The following is a 22,621-nucleotide window of genomic DNA, read 5'->3' as shown; positions in this document are numbered from 1 at the left end:
GTCCTAATGTCAAGACCAGACGAAGGCATCACAAAAAAAAAAGAACTCCAAACCAATATCCCATATGTATATGAGGTGAAAAAATCCTCAACAAAATACTAGCAAACCAAATCTACCAGCATATAAAAAGGATTATGTATTGTAACCAAGTGGAATTTATCCCAGGAATACAAGGTTGGTTCGATAAAGGAAAATCAGTCAATATTAACAGATAAAGGGAGGGAAAACCCCACATGATCACTTCAATAGATGCAGAAAAAGCATTTGATAAAATTTAACATTCTTTCATGATAAAAACACTCAACAAACTAGGAATTAAAAACTGAAAATTCTAAAGAATCCACCAAAAATCATGAGTGCTAATGAATGAGTTCAACAGATGTCCAGGATACAAGATCAATATACAAAAACCAGCTGTATTTCTGTGCATTGGCAATGAATAATTCAAAAGTGAAATTAAGAAAACTATTCCATTTATAACAGCATCAAAAAGATTAAGGTAACTGGGAATAAATTTAATAAAGAAGCTCAGACTTCTACACTAAAAACTACAAAATATCCTTGAAGGATATCTGGGACGCCTGGGTGGCTCAGTCAGCTAAATGTCTGCCTTCGGCTTGGGTCATGATCCCAGAGTCCTGGGACAGAGTCCCACATCAGGCTTCTTACACAGCAGGAAGCCTGCTTCTCCCTCTGCCCGCTGCTCCTCCTGCTTGCGCACGTGTGTGCATGCTCTATCTCTCTCTCTGACAAATAAATAAATCAAATCCTCAAAAAAAAAAATCCTTGAAGGATATTAAGGAAAATCTATGTAAGTGGAAAGACCTACTGTGTTCATGGTTTTGAAGACCTACTATTGATAGGATGGCAGTATTCCCCATAATATTTACAGAATCAACACTATCCCTATCAAAATCATAGCTGTCTTTTTTGGGGGGGCGGGAAGAAATTGACAAGCAGACTTGAAAATTCATGTGGAAATGCAAGGAACCTAGAATATCCAAAAAACAATCTTGAAAAAGAACAGAGTTGGAGGATTCACACCTCCCAATTTTGGAACTTAAAGCTTCAATATTTAAGACAGTGTGATACTAGCAGTTGGAAAAACATGCAGATCAACAGAACAGAATTGAGAGTTCAAAAACAAACTTACACATTTATAGTCAATTGATTTTTTTTTTTTTTTTTAACAGAGATCACAAGTAGGCAGAGAGAGAGAGAGGGAGAAGCAGACTGCCTGCTGAGCAGAGAGCCCCGATTCCGGGCTCGATCCCAGGACCCTGGGATCATGACCTGAGCTGAAGGCAGAGGCTTTAACCCACTGAACCACCCAGGTGCCCCTGTCAATTGATTTTCAATAAGTGTGTCAAGGCAATCCAATAGGAAAAGAATAGTTGATTCAATAAATAGTGCTGTGATAACTAGATGACCAAATTATATGCAAAAGAATGAAGTTAGAAACCTGCTTCACACCATATACAAAAATTATCTAAAAAATGGACCAAAGACCTAAATGTAACAACTGAAATTATAAAACTCTTAGAAATAAGCATAGATACACATTTTGTGACTTTGGGTTCAATAACCCAAATAGTTTCTTAAATATGACACCTAAAGCACAAGCAACCAAAGGGGAAAAAAAAAAAACATAAATTGAACTTCATCAAAATTTAAAAACCCTCGTACTTCAAATAACATTATCAAGAAAGTAAAAGGACAACCCACAGGGAGAAAAGATTTGCAGATCTTATATCTGTTAAGAGTCTAGTATCCACAATATATAAAGAACTGTTGTAACTCAATAATAAAAAGCCTACAAAAAAACCACTGTAAATATTTTATATCAGTCCTTTCATCCTAGCAAGTCTTCTGCAGAACAGAATCTTTTTAGTTTGATGAAGTCCAGTTTATTGATTTTTTTTCCTTTGGTTGTTTATGCTTTAGGGGTGATATAATGCTTTTGATGCCTATGCATGTCCAATTACTCCAGTACCATTTGTTGAAAAAGTTGTCCTGTCATTGAAGTGTTTTTGCTTCTTTGTCAAAATCAGTTGGCTATCTGATAAGGGATCTTTATCTAGAAAATTTATAAATAAATTGTACATGTCAATAATAAAAAGAAAAATAACGCTACTAAAAAAAAATGGGGCAAAGACATTTCTCCAAAGAAGATATGTAACAGACCAATAAGCACAAAATCATTAGTCAAAAAATGCACATCAAAACCACAATGAGATACCACTTCATACCACCTAGGATAGCTATAATCAAAAAGACAATAATAATAACCTGATGATAAGGAGAAATTGGACCCTTCATACACAGCTGGTGGGAATATGAAATTATGTAGCCACTCTGGAAAACAGTTTAGTAATTTCTCAGAAAGTTAAATACAGGGACGCCTGGGTGGTTCAGTTGGTTAAGCAACTGCCTTCAGCTTTGGTAGTGATCCCAGGGTCCTGGGATTTAGCCCCATGTCAGGCTCCCTGTTGAGTAGGGAGCCTGCTTCTCCCTCTCCACCCTGTTCATGCTCTCTTTTGCTATCTCTCTCTCTCAAATAAATAAAATCTTAAAAAAAAAAAAAAGTTAGAGTTACCGTAACAATTACTCCTAGATAAATACCCAGAGAATTGAAAAATCAATTACGGAACTCCTGGGTGGCCCAGTTGTTTAAGCGGCTGCCTTCAGTTTAGGTCATGATCCCAGGGTACTGGGATCCAGTCCTATATCAGGCTCCTCGATTTGCAGGGAGCCTGCTTCTCTCTCTGCCTCTGCCTGCCACTCTGCCTACTTGTGTTCTCTCTCTCTCTCTCTCTGACAAAAAAATAAATAAATAAAATCTTTAAAAATAAAAAATTTTAAAAACTCAATTACTTGTCTGGTTTGTTGTTGTTGTGGGGTTTTTTTTAAGATTTTGTTTTAAAAAGATTTTTATTTATTTATTTAAGAGAGAGAGATCACAAGTAGGCAGAAAGGCCGGCAGATAGAGAGGGGGAAGCAGGCTCCCCATTGAGCAGAGAGCGCAGTGCGGGGCTCGATCCCAGGACTCTGAGATCATGACCTGAGCTGAAGGCAGAGGTTTAACCCACTGAGCCACCCAGGCACCCCCTTTTTTAAAAAATTATTTTTTTGTCAGAGAGAGTGTGTGTGTCCACAAGCACAAGCAGAAGGAGCAGCAGGCAGAGGGAGAAACAGACTCCCCATAGGAGGGAGCCCAATGTGAGACTCCATCCCAGGGCGCTGGGATCATGATCTGAGCTAAAGGCAAACACTTGACAGATCTGGCCACCGAGGCGTCCTTCAGTTATTTGTTCAGAGCAACATTATTCTCAATAGCCAAAAGGTAGAAATAATCCAAGCTGCTGTCAAAATATGAATGGGTAAACAAATATGGTATATCCATAATACTATTTAGCCATAAAAGTGAATAAATGTGGATGAACTTTGAAGGCATTGTGCTAAGTAAAAGAAGGCAGACAAAAAATACCACCTATTGTAAGATACCATTTCATGATTCCATTTCATTCTGGAAATGACCAGAATAGACAAATCCATCCAGACAGAAAGCTGATTAGTGGTTGCCAGGGACTGGGAAGAAGGGGGAATAGGGAGTGACTGCTTATGGGTGTGTGCTTTGGGGGCAGGGAATGAAATGTCCTGGAATTGGGTAGTGATGATGGTTGCACAATTCTGTGAATATATTAAAAACTGCTGAATTGTATACTTTAAAGTGGTGAATATTAATGTGAATTACATCTCCATTTTTAAAAAGGTTTGGGAAGTTACACTAGAGAAGCAATCTTGTTGAAATACTGGGAAGTAAAGCTGATTTGCAAAATATGATCTGTAAAGTTATAAAATTAGTTTGGCACTTCATGACTTTTGAGAAGTCAGATCTGAGGCTTTTCTCTTTGTGACTACCCTTGGCTTCTAGTCACCTATGGCACTTAACATGTCAGAATTTATATTTCTTTTCTTTTTCTGCGTGACTATGGTTTCAGAATTTGTTTAAAAATATAATAGCACATTATAACCATTAGTCATAACTCTGTTTTGAAAATGCTACAAATCTAATCTTGGATCCTAGAAAACTAAGCAAATTAAAATGAGTGGCTTACCAAATTCTTGCCCTTTGGTAGGATCAGCATTGAATCTCCAGAAGCAGAGCCAGTAGTCCTAACCCTCTTTACCTCCTGTGCTGGGAGGGAAGCTTCGTGTTTAAAGCCAGAAGGGCCTGTTCATATAGTCTGTGAGGTGGGAACATCATCCCCCTTTACAGGTGGGAAGCTAAAGCCCAAAAAGATGGCCCCAAGGGCTGGAAGTGCTAGTTTCTCACTTTTCCTCATAGCTTATTCTCAGCCTTCCTCCATATGTGCGCCCGTCATGAAATTTAAATGAAAATAAAATGTAAATGAAATTTAAATGTAAATAAAAACCACTAGTATTGATAGACTGCCTGCCTTACTTCCTCCTCAGCCCTGCCCCTTGTCTGAACTGATGACAGTGGGGCAAGTAGTGTCCCCAGTTTACAGATGAAGAAACAGAGCTTGAGAGGCATCATGATGGCTGAGGTCCCACATCTAGTGGGTGTTTGAGCCAAGGCTAACTGTCCTGGCTTCTCCCATGCTGTCTTCACAGTAATGCTGAACCTAAGACAGTTATTCATTTTCCTCCTCCTCTTGTGAAGATCCTATCTGCTGTGTACACAACCCCCCCCCCCCCCGAGAGCTCCCCCAAAGAAGGGTGTTGGAAACCAACATTAAGAGCACTAACCACAGGGCACGAAGAGCCATGTGTCCTGCCACATAACTTAAGAAGACTGGGTTACATATTACAGATGAATGAAGATACAGGCAACAGGGGGTCATGTCGATGGGATGGACAAGAAATAGTGGTGGCTGAACCAGGATCCCTGGAGGAGGACAGGGAAGCAAGCAGGGAGGAGTTCAACCTTTGGGCAGGAGACAAGTAGTACAGCAAGACATCTGTGCAGTGGACCTGGATCCCCAGCCAGGCATGGTTACTCAGCAAGGTGGTTACTCTGAGCCTGTTTTCTCATCTGTAAAGTGGGTATATACAATGATACTTGATGTCCCTGGGTGCTAGAATGTGCCCAAGTAGTAGTGGTTAGAACCCAGCATCTGGCTGTGAAGGAGGTGGTCTTTTTCCATGCAGTAGAGCCTGGCCACCTGTCAGAGGGTGATCCTCTCTACAGCTCCATCTGTATATTTTCATAAGTTTAACTTTAGTGACTCTTGAATAACTCTCTATAAGACACTGATAGAACTGTGCCAAAGTGAAGGCCCCAGGAACTATAAAAAGCATGTTACCGCAGGCTGTGCCATGGTTTATAATTTCTACATTATGAAAAACAAAAGGAGACTCCCCAGGGCATGAGGCGTCCCACTTAGGGGCTGTGCTGCTGAGCAGGCATTCCCTGGGAGTCAGCCCCTCATCCACCACAGGAAAATTGTATTATATTCAGTCTGTCTACTAAGAATAAACCTAAGTGAGACTCTGCCAATGCACTGAAGTAAAGGAAGCTGCCTTTGCTGTGTCTTCCTGTCTGCCCTCTATCTTGAAGACAGGTGACAGGAAAAGCAGAAGACTCTTCTTCAGAAGACCTGGCACATTCCAGCCTGTTTATTTCACTTAAGGAGTCATGGGACCTTGTAAGTCCCTTCAAATGGCTGGCCTCAGGGGTCTGTACTTTACTTCGGGGCTGCGAGTGTACTTAGCAGACATGTTGCCTCACCTGTGAATTTGTCTTTCAGCTCTGTGCAGTGTGTCTAGAAGACTTCAAGCCTCGAGATGAGTTGGGCATTTGTCCATGTAAGCATGCCTTCCACAGAAAGTGAGTATTGGTGTGGAATTACTTAAAGGGACCTGTGTTTGAGGTGTATTGAGCAAGTTGTGGGCTTGGGACAGTGCCAGACAAGCTTGACAGCTTTATGACTGGTCTGCAATGCAGAAAGCAGAATGTACCCCACAGGGTGAGTGTGTGTGTGTGTGTGTGTACACGTGACATTAGGAGAGATTATGGTGATGGAGCATGACTACCAGGCAGGACTTTAAGCAGAGGGCCAGATAAGCCACCTCCTTAGAACCAGGGCTATAAGCAGCTACTTAACTGGAACTTTCCAAGAGAACTTCTATTCTTAAAAACTTACTTTAATCAAAACCATGGTTATTTTAAATCAAAATAATAAAGTATGAATGTAAATGGTAGAGGAGGCCATCCCCCATGAAGACATTAATATTCCCCCTTCTCTGACAATTTTTTGATTTCTATTAAAAACTTTTATTTCTCCTACTTCCCACCACCATCCTCAGTGTACTTCATTAACAAGTCGGGATAATTTGAGAATATAGCATGCTGTGATTTCTTAGTATCACCTTTTGGAAGACTAGAGGCTCTGGTGTGGCTGCTGGTGGACCTATTTGGGACCCGAGTGTTCACACCGACCCCTGGCTATAAGGGACAGAGGTGTTCAACCCATGATGGAGGTGGGCAGGAGGCACCACAAGCATGGGACTGACCTCACCCTCCTGTGTTGTCTCACCTTGCAGGTGCCTTATTAAGTGGCTGGAGGTTCGGAAGGTGTGTCCACTGTGCAACATGCCAGTTCTGCAGCTGGCCCAGCTGCACAGTAAGCAGGACCGTGGTCCCCCACAGGGGCCCCTGCCCGGGGCAGAGAACATTGTATAGCTCCCCCAAGGATCAAACTGCTGCGGGATCCAACGTCCATGTGGAGCCAGGAGGAACACAGGTGGTCTCTGTGTTGGCTGCTCTACCTGGGGCACCAGCTACCACTTCCTTTGCCTCGTGAAGAACTCGGGCCAGCTAAGCTGGAAACCCAGACTTCTGGGTCTTGTGACAACCAAAGCACGCTGACACTACCCCATGCCAAGAGAAGAGGAGTGGATGAAGGATGAGCCCTCCAGTTATTTTCAAGAAATGTCATGAGGGTCTCTTGCTGACGCCATTACTCTGTCTCCCAGATACTTATCTCCATGTCAAGGTGAATCTTTATCAAGCAGAAGGGAAGATAAACAGAAATGTTAGAGAAGGGAACTGAGGGCAGGTCTTTAAAGCCACCCCCGCCCCCTACCCTGTGGACAGATGAGCTTCTATGCAGACCGTGCATGCCTTTGCAGCAGCAGACCCTCCCGGCAGCCCCTGAGCCAAGTAAAACCAGCGGTTACCTCAGCTGAAGCACGACTGGTTGCCAGTGATTGGTGAGGCAGTGCCAACAAGGCTTTTCACATTATGTTCCTTTGATAAGGTCATCTTGGAACCCAAGGGCTTTGGTTATCACAGAGCAGCAGTGCCCCTCACCACCCCCTTCTCCCTCAAGTTCACGACACTTGCTTATCAAATCATCTGGAAACATTAGATGCGCTTGAAAAGGACTGGTCAGAAGCCATTTCCTCTTATTTCCCCGACTCTCCAGTGAGGCCTGGCCAAGGTGCCCATCAGGAGCCCCAGCTGGGTGTGGACCTCTGAGCCAATGCCATCCCTGTGTGACCCAGAGGGCCTCAGGGTGCTGCCCACACCACCACAGGCACAGTGTGGCTCCAGCACAGCTGCTAGTCTCAGCCCACTGCCTTGGTAAAGAGCTGCTGTGAGCCCCTCAGACGGCTCCTAAGGGGAGCTCCCTCCTGAGAATGGCCGGTCGTCCCAGCCCTGCTGTGATGAGGATGCTGACCCCCTTGCCTCTCCCCTCTCCTTCCCTCTGTTCTCTTCTTTCTAGATACCGTTTCTACTTGAGAAAATGCCGGTCATTGATGTTTTAACAATTTGAAGCATCCCAAATAAGATCCTTATGTAATTCCGAAGCTGGGGATCCACTTGAAATTGTAAATAGTGTCAGGAAGCGCCTACGGGACACTGTTCCCCTGCTGGTGTGTGCCTCACTATTCAGACTCGCGATAAGTAACTGAAAGTGTCTTTACAGGAGAGAAATGCATGCTGCTCTTTAGCCCTTTCTGTCCAACTTTTCTAGAAATGATTCCCCATCTGTTCAGATTTAGGAATACTGTACAAATCAGCTATCTGAAATGGCTTTGGGTCAGATAGAAAGTTCTTTTCTTCTTTCTACGTCCTTCTGTCATGGGGTAGACTCCTCGTCAACAGCTTTGCTCCATCCCACAGGTGTGAGGAGGACAGTTTTTCGTTGGAAATGTGGTCTGCATGGTATAGAGAGTGGATGGAGGAAGCTTTGCTACTCTACTCGTGCAGGTCTCTAGGGATTTTTTTCTGGAAAAAAGGTCTCTAGGGATTTTTTCTCTGCGGTCTTAGAATAGAAGAGGGAACCTGTCCTTGGCTCAGGTGGCTGGGGCCAGAGGAGGAGGAAAATTCCCACTAGCCTAGGAAAGTTCTGGGCAGAATCCAGCTTGGAAAATTACAAATCCAGTTGGTCAGAATTGGCTGTTTGCTCCGTGTGACCTATTCATGGCACGCCAACTGGCTGCTGGTTAAACGGAGCAAGGAAGTGTGGATCTTTTTATATGAAAGCCTTAGCCTGTTGGGCGTCCTTGAAAAGAACTTTTCATGCGTTCCTACTTCCATCGCTTCTGCGTTCTGTTTCCATAGCATAATGGAGCTGAATGCTGCAAAGCACCCAGTTTACAGTGCAAGGTTTCCAGTGACCATTTCAGAAATAAGCCTGCTTCTGGACTAGCCTCATTAGTGGCCAGCACCCACCATTTCCCATGGAATGGCCTTGGGATGAATCTCACCTTGTCATTAATGGGGTTAGAACAGGAAAGAATTTTTCTCCTCAAAGGAGGAATTCTTGTGTTCTAAACTGCAAATGATCTCCGCTCACAGCTTCACCCTGATTATAACCCATCAGTTGCAGCCTTTTTCTTTGGTGTAAGGAGACCGCCCCAAAGCCCCTATATGTGTAGGGAAGTAGAGGAGTTCATTTCCTGTTACCACAGGAAGCGCAAGTTGACATGGTGCGGAGTTCCAGCCGGTGGAGGAAAGTTCAGGAACACTGTGCACTCTCCGCTGGGCACAAACCCCCATGAGGTACCACCCGCGTGACCTCAACACCCATGAATGCGGAGCGCTTTGTAAATGCAGCTCTTCCCCCAGGGTGGGGCTGGACATGGAGCGCCGCTCGTGGTCATCTCCTTTCTTGGCTTCTTCGTCTCCCTGCAGCATATGGCCAGCGCCACGCACGGTAGTTCCTGCAACTGTTAGCAACACAGCCTGAATGCACTTGCTCCCCACATCTGGGTCCTCCAGGACTCTCTGTTGCACTGCTGTAACTGCCAGTGGCCAGCACTTCACTTTTACATCTATCTTTAATTCTGATTAAAATACAGCCTTCTGTGGTAATGTCCATTTGGACACTAACAAGTTAAGGATCCCCTAATATTCGTGGCACAAGCTTATACCTTAGAGGCCAGCCTTGCCACATCTGTCTTGTTGGTGAGTTGATGGTGGCACAAGCTTATACCTTAGAGGCCAGCCTTGCCACATCTGTCTTGTTGGTGAGTTGATGGTGGCCTTTTGTTAATCTCTAGACACATGGGGCCTTTGGTCTGTCTGCTCTTGGGCCACTGGCTGGTGACATGGTAGTTTTTTACTTTCTCTTAATGAGTCTTAAGCAGCTCAAAGATCGGATGTTACTTGTATGTTGTGGGTTTAAAGAACGTAACTCAGCCCTAACTGAACTCCATGGGTGGCTGCATCATTCTCTACTTATTGCTAGGGGTATAGTTGAATTTAGCTGGCTTTAGAAACGGAACAAAACCAGCCTGACTTGATTCCTGAATGAGTAGGTGTTAAGATACTGTCCTCAGCCGCTTTTATTTGCCACAGTGTGTTTGGTTGGGCCTGTCCCTAGCAGGTAGGTAAGGTACTTGTAGTCTGCACCCACCCAGGCAGGGAACAGGACAAGACAGAAATGGCCAGATGGGAGCAGACGGCCCATGGGAAGTTTGGGGTAAGGAGTACAGGGAACATCCCATCATTGCCAGATAGCTTGTTCTTGACATGTCTTGACAAATGAAGAACCTTTCCTCCAATGCCAAGTCTCTTGGGCCCATCAGGGGAATGATTTGCCCGTTTCCACCGACCCACTTCAAAGCCTGTCACCTCCATGGCCTGCTCCTGCTCTGCTAAGCTATTCTGAACAACTACAGTAATTTTCTGGAAGGCTGAGAATTACAAAATGAACACAGGGAGGCATCCCTAGAGCTCTGGACAGAAAAAGTACGCAGTGACTTGAAATCCTCACTGGCCATTCAGCAGCCAAGCGTCTTTATGCAAGTTAGCCTCTCAAAGCTGGTTTCCTTATTCATCACCTAAGAATTGTAGTAATGTCTTTGCTGGTTCTTGTGTGGACCAGCCACGTCCAAAGCCTGGTGGGAAGTTGGGCTGGGGTTGTGGAAGCTTCTGAGTAGGGGACATCATAATGCATGCCACGCAGGGCTCTTCTGTAGTTCAGGTAGCAATAAAACCTCAGCAGGAGCCTCCTGAGGGACAGCGGGCTGCCCTTGGGGTCTAGTTTTGCCTAGGCCCCTTCCTTTGCCTCTCCAGATCTTCCCTAGTCACCTCCATGTAACTTTGCCCATAGTGCTCCCTAAGTGCTATTCCTTAAGTTTTTGAGTAGGTAATCAATCCCTTCACATAGTTCACAAATCATAAAGTCTTCCTTGCATCCCTGACCCGACAAGCCCAACTTTTAACACCCCTTGAACTCCCCCTTTTAGTTTGTTCCATGTAGATCCTTCCAGTGATGGTTTATGCATATACAGGTAAATACACACGTGTATGTATACACGAGTGCTTGTGTGTGTATATATAATTTTTCTTTTTTTTTTTTTTTTCTAACTTATGTGATACCAGACAAGTATATCCAAGGAGCATTCCTATTCATGGGGGAAGAGCCACCCAGAAGGCAGAGTATCTGTAAAAGGTGAGCCCATAATTGGGGGATGTCTTCGCAATCACATTCCTTTTTGAATAAGGCATTTTTTATTGATTGCAGCATACTGGAATTCTTGTTTTCCATACAAAGCAGAAACAGCAATCCCTCCATGGCCCTTACCAAACATGCTCAGATAGTACATGAGCACAACCAATTTCTAGACTGTCTTCCTGGTCTGTGACGGGACACTCAAAAGCAGGTTCCACTCTCTTGCTGACAACAGCAGTGCAGATCTCTGGTCCTGGTCCAGCAGTCTTTGCAGGGCCTGGACAAGCTGTCCCCACCCCCACCAACCCCTATCTGATTGGGTGATATCCGGCTACAACAGCCATGATTTCTTAGGTGAGCTCCTGTGTTTTTGAGGCAGGGGATGTGAGAAGCAGCAGCAACTAAAGCCTCCGGCAGCCTTCCTTTTTTTGGGTGGGTGGGTGGGAGGTCTCAGATGCTGCTAAGCAGGTAGGTGGGCAGTCTCCTCCAAATTAACCATAGATACACACCATTCAGGGTCCATATTGAAGGTCATGTGCTCTGTTCCCTTTCCCACACCAACCTTTATGCACACATTAAAAAGAAAATGCTTCCCACAGAATTTTCTCCATTCAACAATAGAAATTACTCCATCAGTCATCTTTTCCTTTCAAGAAAAAAAATGTCTTAAGTCCATCTTTGCCCCTGTAGAAGACAGAGCTGCTGCTTCCAGGCAGCTCTGCAGGGAGGGACATGGACTCCTGCCTCTTGGTCCTCACCAACCTCCCTGGCATCCTGCCTTCCCTTGGATTAAAAGTTCAACTTGGGCCCCTAACTGAAACTTGAAAGGAACTGTATGTGAAATGCCACCTGTTAGTGAGTATCTCGTCCTGGCTAGAATGTCTTCCGCACAAGCTATTATGAATTTTAAGTAAAAGAGATGAACATGTCTCAATTCGCAATGTCTAAGTTCTGGTAAAATCTATAGCTGAAAACTGGAAATGGTTCTTTCATAGATAAAATGAACAAAAGATCCCACGTGCCATGGAATGTGCTTCCATTTGAGAATAGCAGGAGAAAAACGGGGCTTATTCAGTTTGTTCACCTTCAGAGCCCAACTTGTAAGATGCAAAGAGTTTCATTCCACTTTTTAGACCAAGCGTCGCACCCTTGGCTTACCAACCCAGAGCTCACTCCTGTGGCTCTGGGGTCAGGGAGAACACCCACCCTGCTTCAGGGACATGAACCTCGAATGTGGTCCCCACCAGCCAAGGGACCTGTCTGTAGTTTGAGGAAGCTCCTCTCTGCTCCCTGTGCCAGTACCAGCCTGGTGGTCCTAAGTCTAGGGCCAGGTGCACACTATCCTTCCATATGCCCCTTCCCTCACAGGCCCTGCTAGAGAGAGCAGGTGGGGCCAGGATTAGAGAAGTCCCTCCTGGCGAGGGCCTGGTCTTCCCAGAGTGCTCCTGATACTGTTGTCTCTGCATTTCTTGATGCCATTGCCACAAAGGGAATAGTTTAGGTCCTGTAGTTTCTTTAGCCCACTGGATTTTATTCCCTAGATCTTGTATAACTCCCTCAAAAAAAAAAAAAAAAGTTTATGAAATGCTGATTCTCAGGTTTCATAGACGTATTTGTACACTAAGAATTCTGCAGCAGAATATTTTTAAACATTCGCAGTTTTTTGTAAGCTATATTTTTGTATATTTAAGTGCTATTTTAAAATTTTAATGCATTTTTGGCTAATTACTCCTGTTTTAAAAACAAAACTTGCATGTAATTGACTTAAAACAAATGTAAATAAAAAACATGTTTTGAAAATACTTTGTGTTGCATTTGTACCCTGTAACTCAGAGGGACCTAAAGTCACCTATACCCCACTTCAGCCTGTGTAGCAGGAGTTGGAAAGTCAAGGTCAGTGGCTCTGGTCAAAAAGAGCTGGTCACCAGCAACATGGACTGTGATCAAGGCGAGCTTTCAGCCTGCACCCCATACCTCCTGGGTACAGGGCCAGGAGTTAGGGTCAAGGGTAAAGACTGGAGCACCAGGTCACAGTGAGGGAGAAAGAGGGCCCCACCTGCCTCCCTCCCTGGCCTTGGTACTGCAGATGCGGCTGGACTCACCAATGCAGATAACAGTACTCAGGGGGGTTGAGGTGGTGGAACTAGCCCACACCCACCTCTCTAGCTACATCACAGGCTTGGAAATACCAACTATTCTGTTAGAAGAAAAAAACCTCTCCTGGTCCAAAGTCACCCTGTGGCAACTGCCATTTCTCCTCACCGCCCCTCACTAGGACCCCTGAAGGTCAGCTTTGGCCCCACAGCTTGGGGAAAAAGGCCATCCATGAGCTTGCCACAAATCTGGACCACTTCTTAAACCTCCCCTGAACACAGGTGCCTAGAGAGCTCCTCTACCCCAGCGGCCTGGGCAGCCGGCCCCACCACCGCCTTACTGAACCACTTTCTTCGCAGCCTTCTCCTTCTCTGCCCATCTTGTAATTGCTATTCTCATTCTACCTTCATAGTCACTAAATTCCCACCTAGATACACATCATTCTCAGGTCTGAAATCTCCAATTAAAATATCTAGCTGCCTTTTTGGTATCAAAATCACAGTCCAAAACCAAGCCTCCCCAAGAAGCCTGGGAACCCTCAGAGAGACTCCCTCCCCCCTTGCCAGTCACCGCATCCCAGCACTCAGCCCTGTGAGCCTTCACCTCCAATCTTGGTTTAGGCAACCCCTGCCTATACCCCCCACACGGTCTCTAGTTACAGGGGGTGTGGGGACCCTCAGGCTACCTCATGATGGGCAGACTGGGAGGGACACTGCTGACAGAATGCAGTGGTACCTGGAGATGGGAGCTGATTTACGTTAATCTCGCAAGCCAGAGGTAGTGAAGTGGCAGTAAACTGGGATCAGCTCAGGAAGAGAATGTACAGCGATGGCCTTAGGAACACCCAGTGGTGAGAGGGGAAGGCGGTCACTGCCTTGGGGCTACAGGTCAGAGGCAAGGGCTAGGAGGGGCCGCCACCTTAGAGATCAGCGTCCAGGGCTGTGGACTGCTGAGGGAGGTCCGGACCTGCACCTGTGGCCTATAAGGAGCAGGAGCTGGCACAGGCAGCCGTGGCCTGGGAGGCAGAAGGAAAAGCCAGAGGGGCCTGCTGTGTTAGAACTGAAGATGTGGACCTGAAACGTCCATCACTTAGAAACCACTCACTGGTGACGGATCCGGCACCCTCCCAGCTAGTGACAGCGTGGGCTGAGCACAAAGCACAGGGAAGTCACGGAGACAGCTTCTCAAGAGCAGGGAAGCGCGGCTCCACGGAAGCACAAGGTCAGCGCTCCGCAGAAGAGGAGGCTCTGCCAGCTCGAGCCTGGGACCTCAGGCAGGTTTGTTCCTGCTCAGCTGCAGGGTTCACAAAGGCTGCGAAGAGGCCAGCCACGTAAAGCACTGGTCACAGCCTCGTGAGCACAGTACACGTAGGGGGAAAGCAGGGCACCCCCAGCACAGGGGCCAGAGTCTCTGTGGGAAGCAGGCTCCCTCCTTCCCTCCACTACCGTCTCTGGAGGGAAGCAAACGAAGAGGGCCTGAGGCACATGGGGCTCCAGAAGCATGACTGTGTATCAGCAAACGGGTAATGACACTGTCTCTGGAGGCCGTGGGGAATGTGGGGTCATCAAGGCCGTGTCTTAGGCCTAAGGAAGATTAGAGGTGGCCTGGGCTGAGGCCCCCACATGAGGGGCAGCAAAAGCGGAGAAGATGATTGCCACCCAAGGGTCACGAGCGTCCCTCCAGCCCACCAGGCTGGCAGCACTTACAACCCACAGGCGCCCAACTGCATGAAGGGGCGTCCCCTGGGAAATGGCCGCTTGGCTCCGCAGGCAGCTGCCCTTGGCAGGCACGTGCCTCTGCTGCCCTCATGCGGCCAACATGAGAGGTGCCAAGGGATCCAGCCCTCCTCCCCTGGCAACCCATGGACCCTTCCCTCCAGGTGCCTCCTGCCCAGGTGCCAGGAAGGCTGCAGAGCCCTGGGGTTTCCTTCTGGTTCGAAAGCTGATTTACACAGACCCTTCACTGCTGTCAACAGCGATGAAGCAGGCACAAAAATACACAGAATAAAATGTTACTCCATCTCCAAAGGGAAGCATTTTTTAAATGATTCTGCACAGCAGAAAGAAAACGTTCTTAAGTCAATCTACCAAGACTCCATCTTAAAACCTCACTCTAATCACGCTACCTTTTAAGCCTGAACGTGCAGCCCTCATGCAGTCCCACCAGCCAGCCTGCCTGGCAATTTCTGACAGGTAAAGACCCTGAGTGGGAGGGGAAGGCGGTAGTACCACACCCTGCTTCCTATGAGCTAATCAATGGACTTCAACTCCTCACTTTCTACAGTCCAAAACCACCAGAATCTCCGATTCCCTGAAAAGATATCAATTCGAGAGGCCCACTTTGTCTGGTTTTTAGTCTTCCGGGTGGTGGTGTTTTTCCTACTAGCTTAACTCGCTTCAGACAAAATTATCTCCCACCCACCCCTGCCCCCCAGGAAATTCTGCCCAGGGTAGACTAAGCCCCATCTTTCCAAACAGACCTTCCCAGGATTTGCAGTGTAGAGTAACCTTAACTGCCCTTCCAGAAATTGCTTAATTGCCAGCCAGAGTTACAAATACAGAATTACTCTGCCCAATCAAATTTGTAGATCCTTGAAATAAAACATGTTGAAATTATGTTCACACAAAAAGCTAAATGCACACCAGAGTTAATGCACAGATGATGATCTCCAAGGCCATACTGACAACACTGTGATTAGATTACAACATACAGTGCCTGCCTTACATCTAGTAAGTGCAACAAGACACAAAACCACAGCTGAACACGGAACAGCTCTCCCCTGAAGTGGCTCCAGTGACACTGAATTTCAAAAATACATGGCAGGTGTAACAAAGCTATACTGAAGAGCAACTTCAACACAGCAGACCCTCACTGCCATGGACATGGTCCACATTTTTATGTATGTATCTTTCCTTACTGGTTACTAGTTTAGACTGGATTTTTAAGGATTTATCTTGATGACTTAGAAAAATACATTTGTCCTTTCTTGCTTTGATTCGGGTAGTACACAATCATAAAATTGAGTAAGTCTCTTAAAAAACAAAAGTTCACAGATCCCATTGTGGAATGTTCCAGGAACCCCTCCCCAGGTAATGATCAGGGGATCTTCAACAGCTCAAGAAGTGCTCCAACGGCTCCAAAATAACCCTGGAAAAAAAAAAAAAAAAAGTACACCAAAAATGAGAGCAATTTTCCTCAAACTTATTTAAATCACCATAAACATGATCACTAGTATTAAAGCCAACAGTGCCCTTTATTCCTGACACCCATTCCTTGAGCACCCATTTTGCTGAGCCCAAGGCCAGCCTGGGTGCAGAGAAGCTCTGAGGAGATCCCAGGCTGGGGAGGAGGGTTGGATGTCCAAGACCGCCCCACAGGTCACTATGGGAGGTGAAGGCAGCAGGAGCTTGGGGCCCACAGCTGCCCAGGGCCCTCTGTAAGAGCCCATAGCGGGGCTGCCTCCTGCAGAAGGATGGGAGAAGCAGCAGAGGCCCAGAGCGTCTCCAGACAACTAAGGAATGAAGGGAAGATGGGACACGAAGTGCAGTGGAGCAGGAAGGGCTGGGTGGGGGTGGTCACAGAGGGTGAGGGCCTAACTGGGCTGGGGATAGAAGGGAGAATGAGAAAAGCGTGGGATGGATTCAAGACCTGCCTGAAGAAGGGGATGAGGGCAGCAGGTCTTTCCCTTGGGAATCCTTGCATCTGGTGATAGCGCCCCTGAGAACAGGGACACAGGAGCAAGAGAGGTGGCAAGCAAGGAAGGGCTTCCATGTGGCCTGTGCGAGGCTGAGGCTGACGTGCCCCCGGCAGCCAAGCAGCCACACCCAGGAAGCAACTGGATGTCTGGATCTTGAACAAGGCAGTGGGCAGAGGAATACACAAGAGTGCGCTACTGCCACGTGGAGAGAGGGGCGCATCTGCGCCGTCTGGAGAACAGAAGAGCCCACAGGGAGGGCAGAGGCATGGGAAAGACAAGCAGCAGCGGAAGGACAATGCCAGACCACCTCCAGAAGTAGTCAAAGTCAAATACAACCAAGAACCAAGACATTAAAGCCCAAAAACAGAAAGAAAAGAATAAAGGATTGAATGTAACAGAAAATGAGACAAAACCCACTCGGGAAGAAAGAGCACGCCAGCAGCGATCAGCAGAGGGCAGTCCTCCAGCAGTCTAGAGTCCATCAAGGTCGCCAAAGGGTAACCAGTCAAGCACTTCCAGAGAGAAATGACCAAAAAAGGACAGTGGGAAGATCCTGAAAGACCCACCCCTGGACTAAAAAGAATGTGCTAAGAGTCTCTATCATAAGTCACGAAAGTCCAGTGTGGTTCCCAGGGAAAACTATTCCAAGAGAAGTCGCCTCACTCGAGAGGAGCTGCAGCCTCTCCTCTCACTGTTTCCTGGCCTTGAGCACAGGCAGCCGCACGATGTGTACGATGCAAGGTCGCCAGTAACGGCGGGGGCCGCCCCGCTGCAGAGGAGGAGGGGTCACTGAGGGACCCCACCACTGCCAGAGGACGGACCCCCGGGCGCTCCCTGTGAGACCTGGCGGTACACTTTGCTCTCCATGGCATTCGGAACAGCAAAAGAGGAGACGAAGTGAACCATTGGAATGAGCTCCCCTGAAGACCCAGAACCTCCCACCAAGTAGAAGGCATCCGCTGACACGAGCTACCAGACACTGTAATGAGAATGGGACATAAGGCGGACAGAGAGGCTGACCGGAGCCACACACAGCTTTCACAGGAGTTTACTGCGGAGTGAGGACAGGAGAAGATTTCAAGCCGTGAGCAGCCGCGGGCAGCCAGGTTCCAGAGGCACAGCAGTGGGCGCTCGAGGCAGAGGCCAGGGCGCCGCGGGAAGGACACGGCAAGACGTCCAACCAAGACCCTACACAGAAGTGCTTTAATCCTAACTGTCCTGGTGTGAAAGACTAACCTAAGAATCCCCACGTTCCACTTGGGCAAAGGTTTTCAAGAGGGTGAAATGGAGCAAGAGGAAAATTATACTACGATGTTGACAAGAAAGAGGGTTTCTTTTTATTCTAACATAAAGCGAAATGAAACAGGTCAAAGATCACAAAAAGGAAGATACATAAAAAAGGTATAAAAAACGTAATGAGGGGCACCTGGGTGGCTCAGTGGGTTAAGCCTCTGCCTTTGGTTCGAGTCATGTTCTCGGGGTCCTGGGATCAAGCCCCACATAGGGCTCTCTGCTCAGTGGGCAGCCTGCTTCTCCCTCTCTCTCTGCCTGCCTCTCTGCCTACTTGTGACCTCTGTCAAATAAATAAAATCTTTAAAAAAATTAAAAAACTTAATGATAGGGGTGCCTGGGTGGCTCAGTTGGTTAAAGCAACTGCCTTCAGCTCAGATCATGATCCCAGGGTTCTGAGATCAAGTCCCGCATTAGACTCCTTGCTCAGTGGGGAGGATGCTTGTCCCTCTTCCTCTGCTGCTCTGCCTGCTGTGCTCTCTTGCTCTCTGTCAAATAAATAAATAAAATCTTAAAAAAAAAAATCTAGCAGAAAAGTCTCTTCAATAAAAAAATAATAATTTGGTACCAATTTATTAATAACATCAAAAGTAAAAAAAGCATTCAGGGTACAAATTAAAACGAGCAGCATAGACGCTGGAGAGACGGCAAGCCCAGCCCAGCTCCCACGCTGGGGAGTAAGGCACTCGGCTCACCCTGGGCTGTGGGACCGGTGGTGCCCGCTGAGCGCAGCCCTATCAGAGGAACATGATGCTGCCTCAGAAGTACACGGTCTTGGGGCGCCTGGGTGGCTCAGTGGGTTAAGCCGCTGCCTTTGGCTCGGGTCATAATCTCAGGGTCCTGGGATCGAGTCCCGCATCGGGCTCTCTGCTCAGCAGGGAGCCTGCTTCCCCCTCTCTCTCTCTCTGCCTGCCTCTCCATCTACTTGTGATTTCTCTCTGTCAAATAAATAAATAAAATCTTAAAAAAAAAAAAAAAGAAGAAGTACACGGTCTTACACATCAGATTTATTCAGTAAAAAACTTTTTAATAAAATAAAGTTAAAATATTTGATGACTAAACTTTCTGAAAAGGGGAACTTGTACACTTGGAATTTTAACTATGAACTTAAGCCACTTCAAAAGGAAAAAAAAGCAAATTTAAGGGAAAAAGCCACCTCTGTAGCAGTTCAAATCTTACTCTGTCAATTCCTGTAAATACTGTTAAACAGGCACTAACAATTCTGAAAAATGTTCCTGATAACACTTTAAAATCCAACAACACTGGAAACTGTTCAACTACCCCACAACCAAGGGGACAGAAGAGAGGTCGCCCTCCACAGCTACGGTTCTGTTTTCCCCAAGCTGGAAAAATAGTAAGGCACTTTCCCATAGAGGATATCAGGTGGAGCAATTCAAGGATTCTCTTCCATTTTGTCACTTCTAGCTTGTGTAGGTGTTACGTTCCATGACGGTGTGGTTCTAATCTTGGAATAGACTTTCGTTTGTTTTTAGAACATACATCTTAAATAAGTGGCACATGAACTGTATCAATACATAAAAACGGACATCAAAATGAAAAAAGCAGAACCCAGAGTAAGTACATTTACAAAATAAGTGTAATGGGAGAAATATAAAGGATGGTTCAGAGAAGAACAGAACCTTAAAAATAGAGGTGTCCAAGATTTCTTAAAAGTTGCTGAAGCTCACAATTAACCAAAAACTTCCCTTGCAGTAAATCAGGTAAGAAACAGCTCTTGAACATTACAAAGTTAAACCCTGTATCATACTTTCACAAAAAAATAACTGAAGTCCATTTCAACGTTTACTTCGTTCCAACGCGGTGGGGATTGCATGCCTTTATGTCTGTAAAATTATCGCAAGAAAGAAGTCGGCTTACCTCGTGTTCCGAAAAAAGTGCTTTCAACTGCCCCTTGGACCAATAATCCAAAGCATATGCCAAAAGTCGCATGGCGATCGTATTAATTCTCAAGAAATTTCCAACAAATACCACCTGGTTAATGTTCTGAGCACATCAAAAAAAGGCAATTAGTTTTCATCTTAACTTCTGTTCTCTCGTAAAAGCTACCCCAAACAGAGCACCATGTACATGGTTTTTAGCAGCAACTTGACTGCTGAGCAAAAAATAAAAAAGTATTTACATTTAATCCAGTTGGTCCAAGGCTACTTAAATTTGAACCCAGACAAACTCTGGACTGACCTGCTTCAAACCATGCCAGAAAATGTCACAAGAGAAAACAAATTAGAAAAACCATTTGTATTAAATATGACAGACAATAACTGCTATTAAAGTTTTAAACAGAAAAGTAAAAAAAAATTAAGACCCCCAAAGAAGGAAAGTGACACAAATAAGCAAATTATACAAGAAATATAATGGGAAAAAATTCAACCCCACCAGTAGTCCAAGAAAGGAGCATTTTAAACCTATTAAAAGTTAGCAGAACTGAAATCCCACTCCCAACCATCAGGCTAGTTAGGGTAGCATTGACGCACTCATTCAGTGCTAAAGACACCTGAATTCATAAGCCTTTGTGAAAAGCACCCTGGCAAGATCTACCAAAACTCCTGAGCAGGGTCATATCTTTAGAGAAACCTCACTCCAGAGTAAGGCCCTGATCAGAATAAAATGCAACCAGTGAAAAGCTTCGCACTTAAAAATGCATTCCTGTGGAACCAACAGGGCAAGCAACCAGATGCCCAGCTCCACATGATTGATGATGCAAAACCAAATCAAATACACAGCGGGGAAATTATGAGTACTTAAGTAAAAAATGTAACATGGTATGTACACCCACACCAACAGATCTTAAAACACCTATACAGGAAAAGGAACATGCAATAAAGGAAACAGTAACTTTAACATATTCAAACGAAGAATGTTTTTAATTACTTGATGCTGATACAGTATCTTTTTAATTAAAAATGAGACAGTCTTTTTGTACCTTTCAAAGTCTCCTTTTTAAGCCACATGCCTCCATCATCTCCTTCACAGACTAACTGTAAACCAAACTGTGTAAGTGGGGACACGCGGTAGAGCTGCGCCCTCTGGGCCCCCCAGGGAAGGCCGTTCTCGGTTCTTTCATAGCCCTGTACAATGCTGCTTGACCTGAATGCTACAAGGCAGCACTGTAAAGAAGCTGAAAGCACAAAGACAGCTCGGCGGGGGCAGCAGGGAGGGCGGGCACTCCGGGGCCACCCCATCTTCTCTGGCTCCAGCAGCTTCCTCCAGAGGCCTTCCCGGGGACCACAGGGCTCCGCAGGGAGCACAGGACCTCCAGCCGGCTAGCAATCCATCACCACCACCCACAGTCCCAATTACTGGAGTCCTGCCTGCCTTCCTACCCTCTCCCCAAAAGATATACTCTTACGTCTCGACAGTGCCAATACTCATCTTCACTGAGTAAAAAACCCATCAGTGAAGAGGAGTCTACATGTGAAGAGCTTTAACTTCCCCAATAAACAACTCCACCCCGTACGACTACACTGAGGCACCATCTGGACAAGACATTGTACACAGCTGAGGCCCCTTAGCACGTTCCGTATTTTGCTCAGAGCACCTAAAGAAATCCACGTCCCCTTACTTCATTAAGGGCACACATTCTTGCTATTGAGCCAATGTTGTTGGTGATGGTGATCAACGTCGCTCTGGCGAGGTCCTCTTTACTGACTGCCTCTCGCTTCTCCTTGCTCATCATGTTTCCAAAGCTGTGAAGGGGGAGAAGAACACCCAGCAGCTGAACCAAAGGCAACTGGCCCAACAGAACTTAGAATAACATTTAAGATAAATGTGACTTTAAGAAGCTACATTGTTTTAATCTTCAAATTTTCTATTACGAAATAACAGAGCATCTGTTCAAAGAGAAACACAACTCAGAAGAAAGCTCTCAAGCATTCCGAATAAGAAAATGCCTCTCCCTGCAGCTTCTGCTGAAACCGAGCTTTGATAACAGGTCTTCGCACGTCCAGTTACGATCTCCTCAGATCCACCGTAAGCCACCGGTGGCTCCTTCTGCAGCCAGGGACAGTTCCAGAAAGACACCTCTACTAGCAATCCATTCCCACCAGCACAGCCATTCCACTCAGCTGAATGGTCACATTCTGTCTGGGAAACGGCTTCGTCAGAGCGAAGCAAAAGCACAAGACAGTGGAGTCCCAGAGTAAACTCCTTAAGCGTTTCAGATTCCCCTAGAACATGAAGTACTTCAAAGTACCTAAGCAGCAGAACTGCTACATTAATAACGGCTAGCAGAACACAAACCCGGTAGGAAGTGATTAACAATGCGCAAATGCCGCAAACTCAGAATGTGACATCAACAGCATTTACAAAGTCCCCGAAATTACCCTGCAAGCATGTCTATGTGTGATCCTTTCTCTATGACTAAAAATCATGTGTCCTGAGGGGCACATGGATGGCTCAGTGGGTTAAGCCTCTGCCTTTGGCTCAGGTCAGGATTCTAGGATCCTGAGATCCAACCCTGCATCGGGCTCTCTGCTCAGCAGGGAGCCTGCTTCCCCCCTCCCTCTCGGCCTACTTGTGATCTCTCTGTTAAGTAAATAAATAAATAAAATCTTTTTTTAAGAGATCACCTGTCCCAATACACAGAAAA

General features: G+C 46.1%; 2 protein-coding genes across 2 annotated transcripts in view; one reads left to right on the top strand and one right to left on the bottom strand.

Annotated features, from left to right (window-relative positions):
• The window catches only part of RNF24 (ring finger protein 24), a 98,687-nt gene extending 91,498 nt beyond the window's left edge, over window positions 1-7,189 (top strand). The window contains exons 5-6 of the mRNA XM_032351321.1: window positions 5,775-5,854; window positions 6,571-7,189. Coding sequence (XP_032207212.1) covers window positions 5,775-5,854; window positions 6,571-6,709 — 219 coding nt within the window. The 3' untranslated portion in view covers window positions 6,710-7,189. The remainder of the gene's footprint in view (window positions 1-5,774; window positions 5,855-6,570) is intronic.
• Window positions 7,190-10,970: 3,781 nt separating this feature from the next.
• PANK2 (pantothenate kinase 2) overlaps window positions 10,971-22,621 on the bottom strand; it is a 43,858-nt gene continuing 32,207 nt past the window's right edge. The window contains 3 exon segments of the mRNA XM_032353671.1: window positions 10,971-16,175; window positions 19,894-20,019; window positions 21,596-21,719. Coding sequence (XP_032209562.1) covers window positions 16,125-16,175; window positions 19,894-20,019; window positions 21,596-21,719 — 301 coding nt within the window. The 3' untranslated portion in view covers window positions 10,971-16,124.

The sequence above is a fragment of the Mustela erminea genome, chromosome 7 (genome assembly GCF_009829155.1).
Source record: "Mustela erminea isolate mMusErm1 chromosome 7, mMusErm1.Pri, whole genome shotgun sequence".
In the NCBI taxonomy this organism is placed as follows: Eukaryota; Metazoa; Chordata; class Mammalia; order Carnivora; family Mustelidae; genus Mustela; species Mustela erminea.
This window is presented reverse-complemented; position numbering and strand designations above follow the sequence as displayed.